Raw genomic sequence first — 20,372 nt, 5'->3', positions numbered from 1 at the left:
TATTTGGGAGAGCAATAAGACAAGTGAAATTATACAATATATGTACAAATTGAATGATCATAAATGAGCTACAAACGATGTTATCTTTTCTCAGAAGTTCAGGTTGGCAACGTCTCATCTTTTTATGTCGACTCTCACAGCGCCTAGTACCAGAATATTTAAGTTGAGATTGCACCTGAGGCAGAGATATAACAATGACAAGGACAGTACTCTTAACTAGTGATGTTTTACAGTGTCAAGGGGTAAATCTTTTCGGCAAAAATCCAAAAGGATGATATGGCTTTTGTACTATTGACCATTGTTGTTCCCAAAAATGCGATTAAGATTGAAGGAACAAAATTCTTTGCTCATATCCAAAGTCATGGAAGTAAAGCACGAGGAGGCGAAAATACATACACCGTGGCTTAATAATGATGGTACCAAAACTTAGAATTGCTTTGAGCTAAAAGATCAAAGAAAGAATCCTTACACAATCAATGCAACACTCGGGAACGTGATAATTTGGTGCTAAGCAATTATTTTCAACAAATATTTACATCTAGCAATGTTACAGACCTTAATATTTAAAATAAAAATTTTGAGGGGGAGAAGGGGGGGGGGGGGTAAGGTAAACGGAAACAACAGAAACAGGTAATCCAATGATATTTTTTGGTTACCAAAGCTAGCCAGCCGGATGAGTACGCAATTTATTTGCAACGTATAGTAGGTGGCTAATATTTGTGGGTGGGTAATGTTGGAGTAGCTTCAGATTGGCAGTGAAATCGCCAGCAAGCAAACGCCTCCTGATTATTATCAGCATGGCACAACAGACTCGGAGTAGCGTCTCCTGCAATGAAGCGAGTTTAATTAAGCATTACATTACTTCCACCAACATCATAGCAATAAACTTATCACGTTTTCTGGGGCCAAAGTCTTGAGTCAAATGCAGGCATCCACAGAAGTCTATTGATCAATTGAAGCTGCTCATAATGAAACTTCCCAGCTGAAATAAATTTAATTTAAATCTTTTTCTTTTGACAGAAATAAACAACCTTCAGCAATCCACCAATACTTGTAATCTTTTTAAGTGCCATCAAATTAAAGGGCATGCTCCTCGTAACCACATATGAAGGCATTCTCAAGTTATCTTTAAAGTACATGGAATAACCATGAGATGGGCCTGTGACAACTTTTAAACCTACTTCTGCTTCTAGAATCTTATTCTCCACCACCCTGCAAAGCTCTTGTACAATCATGAACCCATCATGTTATGAATATGCTAAATGCTTCTCCTGGTAAAATGTTAGCAAAAAGAGATTTCACACTACCAGAACATGCACAACAGTCTTAGAATTGGGAAAAAAAGTAAACAAGTTTTAGCGTCCATAAGAATATGGACCAGAATGAACGAGATATTAAATTGATGCAATGTGGCCAACAATGCCAATAGACGCAGGTAAAAGAATATGCTTGGTTTAATGCAACCATTCAGATGTATAATAGAAGAATTGTCGACAATGAGATTCTACAGTTTTGTGGGAATGTTTAAATTTTCATTTCTGACCTATTCTGTCTTGAATTATGTTTTAAAGTGTCCACCTTTGAAATTGAAATTCTTGCCCCAACCAATGAAAAATCTTTTTACTTAAACTTGAGCCCTACGTCATCAATAACCAAATTCAATTTCTGTAACCGAAGTAAAAAATTTGTACACAACATTTAACTTGGCATGGAGATGGTTATATTTGTATTTTCTGTTTCTAATTGAAGTCATTAACATCAATGGTTTAAAAACTTTGCATCACATAGATTGCAGCAATCTATTGGGATAACATGTATCAAAGGAAAACATTATTTGATATACTTACTTGAGGACCTTCCGGGTCACTTAATAATGTGTCCCAAATGAAAAGACTGTCCGCAAAATTGAACTCTTGAGTCAAGAGAAGAGTTATCCATCTGAATGCATAAAACTGGGGATTCACCTGTTTTTCCAAAATGAAGAAAGAGCAAAAAGTTTATAAGAGTATCACATAATTGGTGAAAGGACTTCTTTATGCATATCATTATCTCCACCAATTTGCAGAACATCATCAAAAACTGTTAGCATGAGTCAGCAAAATCTGTTCCAGAAACCTTTTAAGCTCCCCTTTGTATACCAACACATGCACAAACATGACTAAATCAAGTATCTAGCCATATTAAACAAATATATGTCTGACTTTTGAGTACAGCAACTTCATGAGACAAAGAAGCTACACTCATGTGCTAGAAGTCTAACTTTTCTCAGGTGTTCCAATCTGGAGTTATTGAGAGACAAATACTTATTCTCCTTAGATAACTATAACTGTTCCAAATCAAGCTATCAGATCCTTGCTGACTCATTATACCTGAACCACCAAGCTAAAATATATATAGGTCCACTTAATACATCTATTCCAGTAGGCAGCAATCATTATCATCTCTGCCAGCTAGAGATGAGACAAGTACTCTCAACTACTAACATAACTGGTGTTATGATGAGGTGTTTATTTGTGACAGAAGTTGGAAGTGCAGAGGTGAGCTTCCTTTCAGACTTGGGATGTTGTGATTCTAAGCGAGAAATCAATCTACTTGAATACATAAACAAGTTACAACTCATCAACTTGTACTGGAGAAAGCGACAAGCATGATACAGTAGTCTTACCTTAGTAGTCATCTCAAGATGACGCCAGAGCTCTTCATCATGCTCTTTCAGAAGCAGTGACAGCCTTGTGATTGTTGAACGGATTCCCACAACACTATTGTCAAGTTGCTGGCAAAAATGATCTCGAAATCCACTTAACAATTCCACGAAACAGAAGAAAGTGTCTGCTTCTGCAGAGACCTATGGAATTTTGGAAATAATAAAGAAAAAATAATTACAGCCAAAGCAACTAGAAGTAGAATTACGGCAATTATATTTTGGCCTTAAAAATTAGTACCACTCTCAATTTAGCCCCTCAAGTTTCACTTTCAACATATTTTGTCCATCAAACTTTGGTTGTACCTTACTGTTCAGCATCATTTATCATTTAATTTGTCATATCTTATATATGTTGAAAGCATACAAAATTTCAAACTAGAAAGACATAAGGGCCCAAACTGGTCAAATTCAAATCATAAGGGACTAAATTCAGATGAATGCAGAACATAAGAAATTAAATTATATGTGATAAAACTGAAGCATAAAACACTGCATGAATGGTCCAAAATAAAAGAGCCCAAAACTGCAAACAAAAGTTTAAAAAAGGAAACTTAGTCTACAAGGGCTGGTAGGGAATGTAAATTATGTCCCCAATCCAATAGTTGGAATCTGTTTTATAGCAGACATCACCTGAGATTTTTTGCCATGTAACATTGCATAGAAGCTTTGCTGCTAAATATCAGTCTAAAGTCAGTTAGCCAGTAACTCTTGGTTTTACCGGTAAACATACAATAAGGTGATAGGATTCAAACCTCAATATATCAAATACTCATCTAAATATATCTTAAACTCCCACCTACCAAATGTCCATCTCAATTTCTTAAACCAGAAATCTTAAGCAATCATACCTACAATTAGCTGAATCAAATCACCTCACTACACATGCAAGTTGGAAATACGGCTTTCTAATTCCTAGTTAACATAAATAGTTACTTCCTAACTGGGTAATGCTTCAGATTCAAAGACATGCAGGCATAGAAAAAGGAAAAATCAGTTTCTCCTGAATTGATATTATATGGAATTCCAAGCTTCTAGTGGCATAATTACAGTGGATGGAAGCAAGACACAAAATAGTCTATGGATAACGACACAAATACTTACAGCATTTTCCTCATTGGGGTCACTTCTAAATATGTAAAAGAGTGGCGCCAAGATTTCATTCATGCCTTGTACATATCTTATACCAGGATTTAACTTCGCAAATACAATTAAGATGTTCCTCAGGGAATCCTGAAAACAAATGATATAATCAGATCAGCACAAGTACATCGAATTCTCACTGATTATCACACTAAAAACAGAACATTTTACCTGATTGGATTTTGCAAAAGACGAGTCCCCTGAAAAAAAGTTCATATCTGGATGAGTACGGTTGACATCTCGATCTATTTGCTCAATTACCTCTGTGTCCTGCACATCAAAGGCGTCAAGAAGGTTAATAAGCTAATTTCAACTCTTGACAGAAACTGGGTATAAAATGCTGCAAGCTGCCATCAACTCATATTTCTAAAAGCCAACATATGCTAAAAGTACAATATCTGACATCAAGGTGAAAAGCATAATATAATTGCTAAACTTGATAAGAACATCCCTTAACATGCTTTAATTAAAATATCACAACAAAAGAAGCAGCTGTATGTTGCACGAGTATTTTTGTTACCTAAAACAATATATCAGACGATAGAACATATTAAAAGAGGCAAGAGAAAACATAGCATATGCAAGTTATAATCCCCTAACTGTCTCATAAACTAGGTTTACGTCAGACCTTTAGACATCTTAACCCTGCCGTGGAGAAGGTTGAATCCAGGATGATCCCATGTCAGCTGTCTAACTCAATTTCAAGGCAGAAGCCCCCTTAAATGGACTAAACTAGTTGTGTTTTCAAATGCTACTCACAACATTTCTTTGAATGATAATTGTTCCATGAAATCAAAAGAGAGGCCCAGTCAGAAAAGCAATAAAAGTTAAGAAAAAGACTTTTTACCTGAAAAAATTGATTCCATATGCTCGTCTTGCCAAGACTCAAAGGATGCTCATCATGAGTTATTTCTGATCTTGAGAGAAAGCCCTTGTCCTCACCATCCAATTCATCATTCTTAAGACTTGACTTTTCTAACCTCCTGGTGATTTCTGACTGACTAGCCGCAAAAACATTCAGAAATACAAGAATTTGAAGCAATGCAATGCAAAATTGAATGCACTCCTGACTAGAGTATAAGATATCTACTGGGTTAATGGGATGTGCCATATGTTAAGCAGGCTAACAAATTTGAATAATATATTTATATATCACAAACTTTAGTGGCGTCAACTATGAGGTGATGAAGATATGTCAAATTCCACTAATTAGAAACAAGTCTATGTTTCAGAACATTTAGGGTAACAATGGTAGGCAGTGGTAATGCAGCAAGCTTACTAAACTCCAAAATACTCTATTGTCCAGATATTTAGTTTCTTGTAGGTTTTATGAGAGCCTTAATTATACAGGTCTGCTATACAAGTTTAGCATTTCCAGTGTAGCAGACTATATCAATAAAGCTGAGACTCCATCAAGATTCAGATTAGAAGATTTTTTACTTTATTTTAGAACCATTAATCTTCTTCATTTCCCTTTCTTTGTACTTATGTTGCTAGTCAGCTTTCTTAATCTCAAAGGACTCTTCAGCTTTTAAGTGATAGAACCAGGCAAAAAAATGTATCAGAACTCATAAAGAGTAAAAAAGAGGAAAACTTGATCAATCAAGTTTAAATTGAAAACTACAATACAAAAGTAAGATCCTAATTCCAATCGTACTCCAAAAAGGAAAAAGAGAAGTTGAACCACAGACAATCAAGTAATGATTACATTCTCCACTTTTCAGAGTCAAAAATAAAAACCTCTCAATTAGACATTATCAGCCATCTATTTAAAGTTGCAAGCTAGTACTTACAGGATTCATTAAAAGCTCCTCTTTAAAATGCTCATATTGAGACCTCTTTTTTGCCAATTCTGAAGACCAAAGTGATCGATCACATGGCAGATACCCCAACAGGAGCTGCAAATTTCAAGCGCACAAAAGATTCATGTTAAGGACATAGCAAAAGTAAAATCAGATCATACCAAATTCTCTGAGGACCAATTACGCATTAAAATCTTTTCTAGCCAACAAAAAGTTATCTTGAATGTGGAGGAGTGACAAAATTGTAAAAGAAAGCTTAATTAGTTCTCCAACTAACTGAACACTATTAAGGGATAGATACATTTTAAAGAAGAGTACAAGGCAAAAGACAAGTCATGCTAGAAGTTGCATTTTTCTTGAATTAACTTTCAAAGAATGACTGACTGATTGAAAATAGGGGAAAAAAGGGGGTCCAGTTAATTTCACAAGATAACTACATACCTTCCAAACTGTGGCACGAATGCCAGCTCCATCTGGTATACCTTGTGATGCTAGCCTCCGCAATTCCCCCATATTTATAACCTTCCTCGATAGCTAAAATAAGTACATAACAAAGGTAAAAACAGTTCCAAACCAAAACATAAAAAGATGCACTTAATTGACAACAAAACACCCATGTGGAGAATGTTACAGCTGCAAACAAACAAAAATGGAGTTCATGCTAGCCTAAAAGCACATACTTGGGTAGAATGACCACCACCTTTACAACCATCAAACAAGGGTAACATGGGGTGACAAACTTAGTTCTTTTACTATGGCGTACACACAGTGAATGCCTCATTGCTGCTGTGACCGCCAATGTTCTTCTTCCTTTGTTAGACCACCATCATGACATTCATGGTTTGACATTCTAATTCCAATTGCCTAACTTCATGATCCTACATTAACCTATGCTATCCTAAATCACCATCCAAACGCCCCAATATGACCAAGATATCCTAGCCGGACCAAATGAAGCATCACATTGCCACGAATTTCATCATCCACCAAACTCAAGCCTCACATTATCAATTTAAACGTATATGTACCTACACACAGAACACCTATAAGTGTGTGCACAGACATATTCCCTTAAAAGTCACATCTTTACAAATTTCATATTCTTTATACTACTACATAAGCATAATTTTAGGTAAATTGCAAGGACAGAGAGAAATATAAAGATAAATACCTCTTGCAATAGCTGAGCCTGCCGCGAAATATCCTCGGCAGCAGAACTCGCCGGCCGAGCGGCCGATACAGGTGAGCTCACCTTCACCGCTGCACTCGCTTCAGAAGCCGTGTCTGCAACCGCATCAACATTGCTCCGAGCTCCATCCTCCTTGCTACTATAATACCTCCCCTGACTACCCAACGGATCCTGAGCTTCCACTTTCGGCGCCTCTGCTCTTACAACAACCGCTGGCGGAGCCGTAACGGCGACCTTCGGCGGAGCTGGCGCCGGCGGCTCATACTTAGACTCCTCCGCCTCTTGAACCGAAGACTTGGCGGAGGTCACAGGAGTGGATTTAACACCGCGATCAGCAACGACGTCGTTGGGAGAAGATTTAGGAGACGGAGACGCAGGCGGTGGCGGCGGAGAAGAAGACCAGAGCGAGCTGTTCAACCAATCGGGAACGCGCTTTTTATTATTACCGCTGGTAGAATTAAACATTTTTTTAAGAATATTTATTTGTGAAAATAGAGGATTTTTTTAGTTTTATATTTCTCTAAATTAAAATGAGGGTTCTTGTGGCCGTGGAGGTGGCGGTGAGAGGCGTCGCCGCCGTGGTCGGCGTCGGGGTAATCATTCGACGGGAAGAAATTAGAGAGGGGAAGAGAGGGGAGAGGAAGTGAAGTGGAGTTGGCAGGTGGATTAGAAGATACCACGAGTTGGTCACGTGGAAAATGGGCCATCGCCTTTTCTTCTGCCTGAGTCGATTGCAACGTAGGCGAACCCAGGTGTTTTGTTCGTGGCTAATTGGATATGTTATTATTATTATTATTATTATTTATCGACACTATAAAATTTTTTTTTATTCTATGCCTACTTCAACTTTATAATAAGGGATGAATTTAAATGGGCCAAGAGAGAATTTAAAGGAGACTGAATTATCATTGAATTAAATGAGTGCCTTTGCACTCGCTGGTAAAATATTTAGAAAATTTTAAAGATAAATATAAGTCAAGGAATTTCTAGAGACCAATTCTTAATCTGCACCTAAGGAAAGTCTTAAGACTCCCCTTGGTGACCAATTACTCTAAGGGTCTGTTTGGTTGGAAGTAAAATGTTTTCCTTGGGAAAATATTTTCCGTGGAAGTAATTTTCTATGAAAATCATTTTTCTTTCATCATTTTCAGGTGTTTGGTTAGCTTATTGAAAATATTTTATTACTTCATTTTTCTGGTGTTTGTTTAACTTTTGAAATATTTTTACTTTTATCTCTATCTTTACTTTCTACACATTATAACTACATACTTCTTTCCATGCAAAATAAGAAAATTTATCTCATTGTTTAACTTTAAAAAATCTTGGAGAAATGTATATATGAATAAAAAATATCTCCTTAAGCAATAAACAAATTGCTGGCCATTTAGTGGCAAATATCAATCATTTGCAATGCTTATTGTGACATATATCTTGCACTCTTACTGCTGAAAGTTCTCTAGAAAAGAATGTCCCTATTATACATAATTAATTACTAGCATAGGATGAGCAGGATGAGGTTTTTTTTTTATTTTAAATATACTAGGGGGAGGGTTGGGTTGGGTTGGGTTGGGTGGTATGGGGGAGGGAGTGTAAGGAAGAGGTCTTGAATTTGAGTTCTCCTGTTTACATTTTTAAAAAAAAAAGGAACATACTACAAGATATTTTCAGTAAGTTTGGAACATACTATAGGCGAGATGCATGTATTTTGGAAAATAACTTCAGTGAGTTTGGAAGGGAAGTTGTTTTCCATAAGATGAGTGAAAATATTTTACATAGGAAAATGTTTTCAGTAACTTTTGTGCAACCAAACACGGGAAATTAGGAAAATATTTTCCTGGAAAACATTTTCACCCGAAACAAACGGACCCTAAAGGTAATTGGTTATCATTAAGCTATCTAAAATGGCATAATTTGAAGGAAATGGTCTATGTAACGGAACCAAGGAAATGTCAAGAATATCCTTGATTAAAAATAAAAATGGATGAAATGGTCAAATTATATAAACTTAATATGTACGATACTTTAACCCTTTATAGTTTTATGTTTTACGACATAACTCTCTTATAATTTAGTGCTCTGTTATAGTTTTCAAAAAATATATACAATTCCCCTGTGATCATTAATAATTTTCAATTTCACAAAGGGATACCATTGACATTTTAGTTGACTCTGTTACGGAGTGTAAATTCCGTGATTTTGATACTTTAGTCTAAATTATAAGGGAGTTATATATAGTTTTTCAAATCACAAGAGAGTTATACGAGAAAGCGCTAAACTAAAGGAGGTAAAGTGTATTTTTCCTAAGCCATAATCATAAGCCAATGTGTAGTGTACTTGACCAGACAAGGAGAAACACCTCTCAATTCATTCGTTCCTTTAATTCCAAAAGAAAATTAAGCAGTAAACTTAATTTGACGAAAACAAAATTAAGGAATCAAATTTAAATCATTTTTGCAAAAATGACAAGTTTTATTGGGATTCATGATTGGAGTTGGAAATAGCCCCACATCTCTTGTTATGGTCCGATCTGGTCATTTCCTTTTCTCTGTTGTTACAATCTATCTATTTCCTTCTTCTAATTGAAAGCTAATGAAATCTGCCAATTGGAGAAATGCAAATTAGCAAACGCCAAGAGAAACTGTCAAATCGCAAACGTTTGTTTGGATAAGAATATAACACTTTTTGTGATGTGATGTATGTGAGATAAAAATGTGATTGGGAATTGTGTGTATGATGCAAGCAAAACAAAATCTGAAATTTTTATTCCAAATTCTTGTTGTCCAAACAAATGCCTGTGTGCTACATGTTTTGGTGAACCACCCAATTGCTACACGGCACTGATAGCTCTGTTACCGTGTTGGTTACTATTTAGTGTATTTTTCATTTCAAATTTACCCTTTTCTTGTGATTTCTTAATTGTCATAATACACCAAATTTATTGCTTAACTTTCGTAAATTGATCAATGTAGTTCTTTAATGAAAATTTAAGAGTTGATAACAAGATTAAAAAAAAAACTCTTTAACAATTTTTGTATCATTGGCTCGGACAAAAAAAAGTTTAAATTACTTAAAATTATGATTGATTTATAGTGCTTTTAAAAATAACTTGCAATAATTTGTAACCATGAGAATACCTTTTTGGGCTAACTTAAAAATAATACAGACAAGTTTATTTATATATAAATTTTAGCATGCTGTATCTTTTTATTTGTCAAGCCATCGATTTAGATAAAAAAAAATAAAAAATTCAAAAATGTGTAAATGATTTATAAATTAACTCAAAACACTTTATAGTAAAGAAAATATTATCTTTGTAACTTGCAAAACTTCGATAAACTTTCAAATATATACTCTTGGCATTTTAAAAAAAACACTACTATATTTTGTCACATCAAAATAAATCATTATACTTTTTTTCATTTGTTATTAATATACTCACGTTTTGGTAATAAAACAACAAAAGGACAAATTTGGAATGAAATTATATTTACTCTCTCAAAATAAATTTTTAATATATTTTAGAATAGGTTGTAAATGATATAAAAAGGTTAAAGTAAGGGAGGCAACCGAAATTTTATGAAGTTCGAGAGTGCCAAGTGAAACTGTCAAAAACTTCGAGGAAGGTTTCTGAAATTATCCCATTTTTCATTTAGTTGGTTTAAACCAATATTTGGTATACAAATTACGCCAAATATTGATTTACTGCAACCGAGTAGAAAAATACATAAAATATTACAAGATTATAGTGTATTAGGGGTGTAATACATAAATATATAATAGAAGATAATCCATTGATGAGGTATATTTTTGATTGAGTATTTCTTGTGATTCTAGTTGGATTTGCTAAACAACAGTTAAAAGAAGGGTTAATTCCACTTTGTCCCCCCAAACTTTAGGCGATTATCCACTTAAGTCCCTAAACTTCAAAATGGGACACTTAAGTCCCAAAACTTATAAATACCTCCCACTTAAGTCCCTGAACTTATAAAATGGAACACTTAAATCCCTAAACCCTTATAAAATGGGACACTTCGACCACCAACGGCATTCAGGATTTGTTAACAATTTTTCTTAAGTGGGAGGTATTTATAAGTTTAGAAATTTAAGTGTCCCATTTTGAAGTTTAGGGACTTAAGTGGGTAATCGTCTAAAGTTTGGGGGGACAAAGTGGAATTAACCCGTTAAAAGAATATAGTAGATTTTTTGACAATGCTCTCTTTTTTTTTTTTTTTTTTTTTTTTTGTGCGTGTTAGCGTATATACAATTGTACGTTAAAAAAAAAATCGTATGTAATTCATAGACATTACTGTCCCATATTGACATTTATACTATACTGGTCGCTGATCTTGTTATAATCAGGCTTTTTGCAGCAACTGTGGATAAAGTTTATTGCAGAAATGAACAACTTGATGCGAATTTGATGTTCAAAGATCATACCAATACTTGATTTCGTGATATAAGTACTCCGAAATGAGTTTTGTTCTTCACCCATTGACAATGGAATCCGAGTATAACAAAGTTCAGATTCTTTTAGCCACTTCCATGGCTCCTTTCGAACATTTCTTCTCACTTCTTTATCACTACAAAGATTTGCCACAAATCCATGACAGTCTCTCTCCAACAAAGTGCAAAAGACAAGCCGCACCGGATCTTCATCTAACAATCAACAGCAAATGCAGAAGAATTCTCAATTCTGCATCCATAGTTGTGTATAAATTAACTTCCTCATTATCATTCCTAGCCCTTGTAAGCTAAGCTCGCGCGCGCGCGCGCGCACGCGCACACTTACACTTATATATTCCTCAGTTTTGGGTACATGTAAACTTGTAAAATGGCCAAGATGACTAATGCATTACCGGCAAGTTGGCGTTGGCAGATGATTCAGATTCATGAGGCTTCCATGCAAATGGCAACGAGCAGCAGCTGGTGGCAGCAAAATGCTGGAACACTAACCTTCGACGACCTCCCATTTGATCATCATCGTTTGCTTGATAATAATGAGGTCATTGCCCACAACTAGGGACGCAGACTGTTCTGCGAACTCACTGATTGCCTCCTCATCGTCTGCTTTTTTTGCAGCGACAGCACTGCTTCATCATCAAGTGCGATTAGTAATGTTGAAGCGATGAAGCACTAAACACTCCATTTGAATACCTATCTCATCGATTGCCAATCTCTCTCCCATTTTCATGTGTTTTTCCTGTTTGGCGGTTGCTTTTTAATAAATCAGAATCATATGATTCTGCCTTGAATGTTGATCTCCATAGTGGAACTATCCTAGCAATTGCTTAGTTCTTCCATGCTGTTAGTTCCCGAAATTGAAATGATAGATCTTTATGCTGTCATGCAGTTGTAGACCATCTCGTTTTAACCACTCTGCTTCAACAAATGTCGTATCTAAAGTGACAAATATACCTTCGTATCAGCAGACCCATCATCCTTTCTTTTTTTTTTTTTCGCTTATTATGTTGACTTAGAGCACCAAATAAATAGAAAAAACCAACAAATCTCTGCTCATTACACCAACAATCTGTGTTATCTTTCACTCTTGAAGTCGCCGATTTTGGGAAAATTATTCCTGTCTCCAGCTTCCTTGCAGTAAATAACGTATTTAAAGCATGTAACAGTACAATACAACTTAAACAGTCATGGCACCTCAAGAAATGCCCGTACCTTCACATTGAACTTCCTGACCAAACAATCAGAAAAAAGGAAAATAATCCCCACTTTTTTCACTGAGCCTTTAACCACAAACATCAAAACCAATTCTCCAGAAGTTGCACTTCAATCTGATTTTGAAAAACTTCAGGTCCTTGGCTTTGGCAGCACAGGTATTATTTACAAAGCACGTGACAAGCAAACATCAATAATCTATGCTCTAAAAATCGTCCGGGTGGTCATCCTGATAAAGAATATGAAATCTATCGTTCAATCAGCTCTCCTTCTGTTGTTTGTTGCCAGGGCATCTTTGAGGAAACCATAGGTGAGGTTGGGATTCTTTTTGAGTACATGGATGCTGGCTCACTGGATAATCTTTTCAAAACCAATGGTTCACTCACTGAAGACATTATCGGCAGCATAGCTTTCCAAGCACTCACTGGACTTGATCATCTACATGCAAGAAAATTTGTTCATTGTGACATCAAGCCAGTAAACATTCTACTTGATAAACAGATGAATGCAAGATTACAGATACTGTAGTTAGTAGTGAAGTTACTGGCTCAGATGATTCATGCAAAACCTACGCATGTCCTTGTGCTTATATCAGCCCACAAAGGTTTGATCCCTATCCCCATGGTTGCAATCCCTGTGCAGTCTTGTAAGGAGCTTGGGTTTGATGCCAGCAGGGCTGTATATTTGATAATCCGTACTTGAAGCCTGGACAGAAAGCAGAATCAACAGCCCTCATGTCTGAGATAAGCATGGAAGAACCTCCAAGCTTATTAGATCATGCATCATAAAGTTTTCAAGACTTAATCCAATGTGCTTGCAGAAGGAATTAAATAAGAGATGGCGTGTTTCCCAGTTATTAGCTCATCCCTTTGTATTGAGCAGAAGATCCAAGTCATCAATCTGATGAAGCTCATACAAACATTAGCAAATTTTTTTCCTTTTTTTTTGGTTAACTAGACTTTATTTTAAATGTATTTGGCTTTGTATTGAACTGAATCTACCTAACTCTTTTTCTGCCATATCAGCATGTCAATATACTCTAAAGGCATACCTTTGTTGCTTTGTAGTTGCACTCAGGACCACAGCTATCTGTACGGATTTCTATTATGTATTAATGCTGTTGTTCAACACAGGTATGATAAATGATTGAAACAGTTCATATACAACACAAAGCACCAAACAAATTAGTTTGAACCCTATTTCACTCTCAAGAAACTAGAAGTTCCATGGAGCCATCACGACACCTGCAAGAAGATCAATCTACTCAGAGTAAGAAAAATATAGATATTAAACTGGTTCCAAATTTTACATTCTCATACCAATCTTCTCAATTCAAAAGCAAAAGATTAAAAACAAAAAACAGATTCTCCTTCTAGGGTTACGTAATCAGCATTATTGCATATAATAGCAACTCACAACTAAATTTTAGATGCTATAATGCTACCACCAATAAATGCAGACTTTAAATTATTAGAAGTAGCTGATAAATATTATTGTAACTTAATCATGTGCAAAAATAAAGCTAGCAGCCTAGATAGCCATTGCCACCATGTATCCTTCTCTATGATTAAGGGGCACAAAGGGACTTTTACCTGTGCATCCTCTATCAACTAACTAAGAAAGACAATATTACAGTTACACTTTGGTGATTAGTAATTTTTTGTTTTATTTTCAGCTGATAGCTCAGCTGCACCAATGGAAAGTTGGCAAATCAAAAGAAATTCTTTGAAGTATCCATGTGTACAAGAGATGAATTCATGGAAGTGGCCAAAACAAAGGCAAAAGTAATATTGACAAACTCAAGGTAAACTATATGACAGAGCTATACCTTAGATTGCTTGTTAATTCCTGAGTATACTGAAAAAAAAAATAGAAACAACAGAGATAAACTAACTTAAACAAACACACAGATGGTGCATTAAACAGTTAAATTATTTAAAGCCTTGTACATGAACAGAATCACCTGGAAGCACGTTCTTGTGTTCTTACCATGTTACCAATAATCTTGGCATGAGCAAATTCCATCCTTGAAGTGATGGAAACGCTTTATATCTCTTACCACAATCTCTCTTTGACTCAATTTACTCACATGTTTCATCAGAGAATGGCAATCCCCACATGTTCTCAGGTTCTTCACAATCCTAAGCACCACCCCAGGACCTGTGCTAATGAGCCCAAAAGCAAGTGCCAGCTTCTCACTATGGGTTCCTAATGCATCTTCCTTCTCTTCCTCTTCAATATTGTGAAGTACCCACTCAGTCTCTGGAATGTAACCATGTTCCCTAGCACGATTTATCATTTCTTCCAATTTTGAGTATATCTCTTTTGTGTGCATATGAGCTTGATCACCAGCAACAAAGCTATGTAGTTTTCCATGCACCTCCACATGACTCAATCCCGTATCTTTAGCTGCACCTTTATCTTTCATTGAAGTTCTCACTCTTTCCACTTCTTCCCATATCCCTACCCCTGCGTAAATGTTTGACATAAATACATAACTGCCTGAATGTTTTGGCTCAAGCTGCAGGAGTTTCTCCGAAACATATTTTGCCATTTCAATGTTTTTATGAGCTCGACAGGCAGAAAAGAGGGCGCCCCAAATTACAAAATCTGGAGTCAATGCCATGCATTGAATAAATCTTAAAGCTTCATCGAGTTGGCCAGCCCGGCCATATAAATCAACTATTACAGCACAATGTTTCATGGTAGGCTCAATGGAGTAGTCAAGTTTCATGCTATCAAAGAACTTAAGCCCTTCATCTACTAGCCCAGCATGAGAACATGCAGTTAAAACTGCAAGAAAAGCTACTTCATCGGGCTCTATCCCTGCAAAGAGTAAAATATGCACTTCAGTTCTCAAATAAAACAGTCAAAAGGATTAACCACATCCAAAATTCAATAAGAAAATCGTCACTGAACCTGTTAGCTTCATCTTTTCAAAGCATTGCAGAGCTTGCTCAACAGATCCATGAATTGCCCAACCCCATATCATCACGCTCCAAGTACGGACATCCTTTTCTTTTGTGTCATGGAAAACCTGACTTGCAGATTGAATTTGCCCACATTTGGCATACATGTCTATCAAAGCAGTTCCGACAGCTGCATTCAACCGAAACTTGTTGCCCAAAATATATTTATGAATCTTTATCCCAGCCTCAAGTGCCCCAGTTTTTGCACAAGCAGAAAGCACGGAAACAAGTGTTAAATCATTGGCCCTCACACCCTCCTCCTCGATCATATTGAAGAACATTTCCAACGCTTTTTCATGCATCCCATTCAGCGACAATCCATGAACCATTGTGGTCCAAGAAACCACATTCTTTTCAACCATCCCCTCGAAAAGCTCCACTGCCTTATCCACCTTGCCATTCCTAATCAGCCCATTAATTAAACTATTCCAAGACCCCAAATTTCTCTCTGGCATCGCCTCAAACAACTCCACAGCCTTCTCCAAGATCCCGTTTTTACAACACCCATTGATCACCACATTCCACAGAAGCACACTATCAAGCTTATTTCTCTCAGGACTTTCATCGAACAACTGCAACGCAAGACTTAACAACTCCATTTTCGCATACATATCAACCAAAGAAACTCTGACAAAACCATCGAACTCAAGTCCCATTTTCAAGATTCCACCATGAACCATCCCACCAAGCCATTTATCACCCAACCCCACAACTGATTTCAGCACAAATGGAAATGTCAGCCTAGATGGTCTAACATCAAGCCTCGACATAAGCTTAAAAAATTCAACCGTTTTCCTAAACCAAGAATTTTCGGTCAGGCCTCTAATTAATGCATTAAACATATAAACATTTGGGTCAGTAAAAGAATTAAAGATGTGCAAAGCATAGTCAATTGATCTCTGTGAAGAGGAGGAAGAAACTAGTTGAGTGATGATCTTACTGTTGGAAGACATTGCTTGCAAAATGAGTTGGGAATGAATTTGTTGGAGTTGGAGGATGGTTTTGGAGGCATGAATGAGAGTTACGAAATGGGTTTCAGCTTGATTTGGATTCTGAGGAATGATTTTGCTGTAAGATTGGTGAGGATTAGGGGGTGGAGAAGAAATGGGGTTTTTCTTTTTGGAGGGAAGAGCACTTTTTGGTGCCAGAACTCTCATGGCCTTTTTCATACTTTTTTACCTAAAGTTGCAAGTGTCATTTTTGCTGGATAAAGATTAAAGAGTTGCTATTCTTCATATTCAATAAAGGGGCCTAATCACACTAAAGTCCCTGTATCTTTTGCACTTTGCCCCATGGGTTCTTTTTATTGGCACTAGTCCCATACCAAAAATAGCCAAAGTTAAGAATTTTTTTCAATTCAAAAAGATGTACTGCTTCTTAGTTTCTATCATTGATTCATCATGAGCCCAGAAATGAAAATTTTTATGTTCTGCTTACTACTAAAGACATACTTAATCTAGTAATTCTGCGATTAAGCACATATTTAATATAGTGATTATTCAATCAAACACAAATGGACAAGGTAGTGTATTTTTTAAGGAATAAATGCTCGGACAAATATGGAAGCGGAAGCCTCGGCATTACTGGAGGGTATGTTGCTCTCCACAGATTTCCACTCTCTGCAGGTTGAAATGGACTCTCAGGTTCTGATGGCTATGGTGAATGGCAATGGAAGAATACCTTGGACGTTGTGGACGACTATCTCACGCATCCAAACCCTAGCGCTGGGCCGCTAGGTCACATTCTCTCACATCTATCGGGAGGCAAACGGGGTTGCCGACGCCCTGGCGAATCTAGCAAGTTCCACAGGTTTCTGTCAAAGCTTTGGTGCTTCCACACTCCCGGTCTATATACAGGGGCTAGCTCGCCTAGATAAGATGCGAGTGCCTTATGTACGTTTGGTTTAGCCCTACTGGCAAACGTTTCAGGACATCTCTTGTATGCAGTGTGTTCAGTGAATAAATTGCGGAGTGGCGTCCCCCCTCGCGTGCGAGGTTAGCCAAAAAAAAAAAAAAATGCTTGGACGAAAAAAGCAAAATCAGAGAATGCATTTTGTGAATGCAACGTTTGAGAAAACATTTGTTTGGATAAGTATTATTTGGAATAATTACTGTAACACATTTTGTAATATGATATATGTGAGATAAAAAGTTGGTTGGGAATATAAAAAGGTAGATTGAAAAGCACCTTGCGATGATTAAGCAGTTCACAAGAAACTGAACTGAATGTGAAGTTTTATGCATCAAGTAATTAAAAAAGTAACAGCAACTCAGGAATTGGTAGAAAACGTTAGAGGTTCAAAATATTATTGATCAAGAATGCATTGTACATTATTAGAGTAACCTCAGCAATACAAAAATAGACACCTTGACATCCACAACTAACATTTACAAAATTGAAACAAATCATCAAACTTAATTAAAAGAAAAAAAGCTCTGCAAAATAAAGAAAAAAAAAATCTATGATTAAACCCCCGCTCCAAAGCTATCCTCCAATTCATATGAACCCTGTTTACTCCCCAAGCATTAGTCAAATGTTTAACCTCCTTCATAATGCTATTAACCTTCTCAATCACATTCTATGTAAGTAATATACTGTGATAGGTTGACCAATTTCGACATTATTCCTACAAAACCTGTTCGAGCAGCAAAATAAATTAGCCTTGAGTCAGAATATCGTGCTATGTCCTCTGCATGTTCCGAGATCATTTGGCTTTGAGGCCTCTTAGGTGAGTTTGGATTTCCCCCCTTCATGCCGATAATACTAGCGCTATTCACATTGATGCTAATCCTGTATTTCATGAGCGTACAAAACATATTAAAGTTGATTGTCACTCTATCCACGAAGCATATAATGATCATGTTATCTCTCTTCCTCATATCACCACTGATCTTCAAACTGCTGATATACTTACTAAAGCTCTCTCTCGTCATAGACACAATTTTCTGGTTGACAAATTGATGCTTTTTGATTGACCAGCATCAATTTGAGGGGGGATATCAAGGGCAATGGGATCTAGTCTACTAATTACAAAAGTCAAGATCAGCTGATTATGGTCTACTAAATTCAAAATCAAGGATAGCTGATTATGGGATCTGGTCTACTAAATGCAAAAGTCAAAGGACAGCTGATTATGGGATCTAGTCTACTGATTATGGTCTATTAATTGCACTAATCAAGGGCAGCTGATTATGGTCTACTATATTAGCTGTATATTAGCATATCTGTAATTAATATATTAGATAGGTAGATATATTCTGACCAGAAGAGAAGGTACAAAGTTTTTCTATTTAAATGGAAAAGATGCACAAAAGACGGCATTCAGTCTTTGATCTAGAAAACTTGTCATCTTGTAGTTCAGCTTTGTTCACTTAATTGAGGATTGACCTACATTCGTTTCAATTTCGAGATATGCCTTCAAAACCTGACCAGCTTGTGCATATTAAGTGTCTTCTAGTTTAACAAATATTGATGTAGGCATGTTGAAGATCATTTTGGAATCTGGAAAAAAAGATCATTTTGATATCTTATTTTTAAAAATTTCGTCCCTTATATAGTACTGTATACTAATTTAGTCCCTCAACTTTATAAAACAAAGCCAATGTAGGATCTCTAACTAAAAATTAGAAAAATTGGTCACGTGCAGGACATGTGGACCTTGAAAACAACATGCACGGTCTCTTATCTTCAAGGTTGTATCCAATTTGGTCCCTTATATGTCATTACCTATTAATTTAAACCCTCATTTCTACAAAATAAAGTTGATGTAAGACTTTTAATAAGAAATTAAAGAACGCTAATGGATTGAGCTGGTCCAATGCATGGCATATGCACCATTAAACCAAGAAGAGTAGAATAAAAAAATTCTTAAGTGTTATTCTGTTGATTTCCCTTTTCCAATTCCCCAAATCCTTAATTAGAGCCCTTAATTTATAAATCTTCATCTTTTACTGGTAATATAAAGATTATGTATGTTGTAATTATGGAACTAAAGGAGCAACCGATTTTTGTCCACCACTTTATTTTTACAATTTGGGCATCTATAATGTTGGCATTTGACAGAAGTTAAGAATATTAAGAGCTCTTATTAGGGATTTAGGGAAAATAGGAGAGGAAAATCAATGGAATTGCAATTGGGCTAGTTTTTCTTTTCTTTTTTGTTGTTTAATTCTGGTCATTTCTTAATCATGGGTACACATACCATGTAATGCGACCAGCTTTATTATGGTTCTCTAATTTCTCATTAAAAGTCTTATACTTCATTTTGCAGAAATAAAGACACATATTGGTTGGTATTAACATCTAAGAGACCAGATTAGACATGACCTAGAAGATAAGAGACAAAAATGATGTTTTCAAAGGTACACATGTTTGCCACTCATTGTGTTAGGATTTTTTAATTTTCTGTTAGAGTTCATACATTAGTTTTGTTTGAAAAAAATAAGGGACAAAATTAGTATGTAGTAACATATAAGAGACTAAATTATTGAAGACCCTAAAGATAAGAAATCAAAATGGTCGATTTCAACTTGAACTGTTCCATAATATTTGGAGATGAACTTCTTCATTCATGACTTCTTTTCTAAGCCAATGCTTACATTAGTTTTGAATAAGATGATTTGCATAGTTTACTACTTTACGCTTTTGATTTCCATATGGTTCGAGATTGGACGGTCGTGGTTTTTGGTGGATCTGGAGCATTTTTAATAAATTTCATTTCATTTCATTTCATTTAGGTTTTATACCACTGCGTTGTTGTGTGTACTGTGTACTACAGTATCGTACTGTAGTTGTTGTGTTTGGCCAAATGGGTCGATCCTCAAAAAAAAGATGATTCTTATTGTAGATCGCTTTCAATTCTTGGGCCTATCATTTCATTTAGGTTTGGACTGAAG

General features: G+C 36.0%; 2 protein-coding genes across 8 annotated transcripts; both read right to left on the bottom strand.

Annotated features, from left to right (window-relative positions):
* Positions 1–404: 404 nt before the first annotated feature.
* On the bottom strand, positions 405–7,520 carry LOC113734464 (uncharacterized). Its single transcript, XM_027261025.2, has 9 exons — positions 6,818–7,520; positions 6,088–6,180; positions 5,638–5,742; positions 4,692–4,841; positions 4,016–4,114; positions 3,806–3,934; positions 2,666–2,845; positions 1,848–1,964; positions 405–826 (listed from the first exon to the last, which is right to left on the bottom strand). Exons 1-9 carry the CDS (start codon positions 7,298–7,300, stop codon positions 662–664), a joined length of 1,521 nt encoding a protein of 506 aa, XP_027116826.2. The 5' UTR covers positions 7,301–7,520; the 3' UTR covers positions 405–661.
* A 4,953-nt stretch (positions 7,521–12,473) lies between these two features.
* On the bottom strand, positions 12,474–16,713 carry LOC113734462 (pentatricopeptide repeat-containing protein At1g04840). 7 transcript variants are annotated; one of them, XM_027261018.2, is made up of 4 exons: positions 15,428–16,713; positions 14,498–15,334; positions 13,053–13,768; positions 12,474–12,946 (listed from the first exon to the last, which is right to left on the bottom strand). In XM_027261018.2, exons 1-2 carry the CDS (start codon positions 16,644–16,646, stop codon positions 14,502–14,504), a joined length of 2,052 nt encoding a protein of 683 aa, XP_027116819.1. In that variant the 5' UTR covers positions 16,647–16,713; the 3' UTR covers positions 12,474–12,946; positions 13,053–13,768; positions 14,498–14,501. The 7 variants fall into 7 exon arrangements, with proteins under 7 accessions (XP_027116819.1, XP_027116821.1, XP_027116823.1 ...); XM_027261020.2 differs by having other exon boundaries at positions 13,053–13,752; XM_027261022.2 differs by having other exon boundaries at positions 13,053–13,213.
* Between the last annotated feature and the right edge of the window lie 3,659 nt (positions 16,714–20,372).

This window comes from Coffea arabica, chromosome 3c, assembly GCF_036785885.1.
Source record: "Coffea arabica cultivar ET-39 chromosome 3c, Coffea Arabica ET-39 HiFi, whole genome shotgun sequence".
Lineage (NCBI taxonomy): Eukaryota > Viridiplantae > Streptophyta > Magnoliopsida > Gentianales > Rubiaceae > Coffea > Coffea arabica.
This window is presented reverse-complemented; position numbering and strand designations above follow the sequence as displayed.

Coding starts and splice junctions, on each gene's coding strand:
- LOC113734464 (XM_027261025.2), bottom strand. CDS start 7,300: ATGTTTAATTCTACCAGCGGTAATAATAAAAAGCGCGTTCCCGATTGG. Junction 4,842..5,637: donor AGGAGCTTTTAATGAATCCT/GTAAGTACTAGC, acceptor GCGGCTAGTCAG/TCAGAAATCACCAGGAGGTT. Junction 4,115..4,691: donor TATGGAATCAATTTTTTCAG/GTAAAAAGTCTT, acceptor TTTGATGTGCAG/GACACAGAGGTAATTGAGCA.
- LOC113734462 (XM_027261018.2), bottom strand. CDS start 16,646: ATGAAAAAGGCCATGAGAGTTCTGGCACCAAAAAGTGCTCTTCCCTCC. Junction 15,335..15,427: donor TGAAAAGATGAAGCTAACAG/GTTCAGTGACGA, acceptor TACTCTTTGCAG/GGATAGAGCCCGATGAAGTA.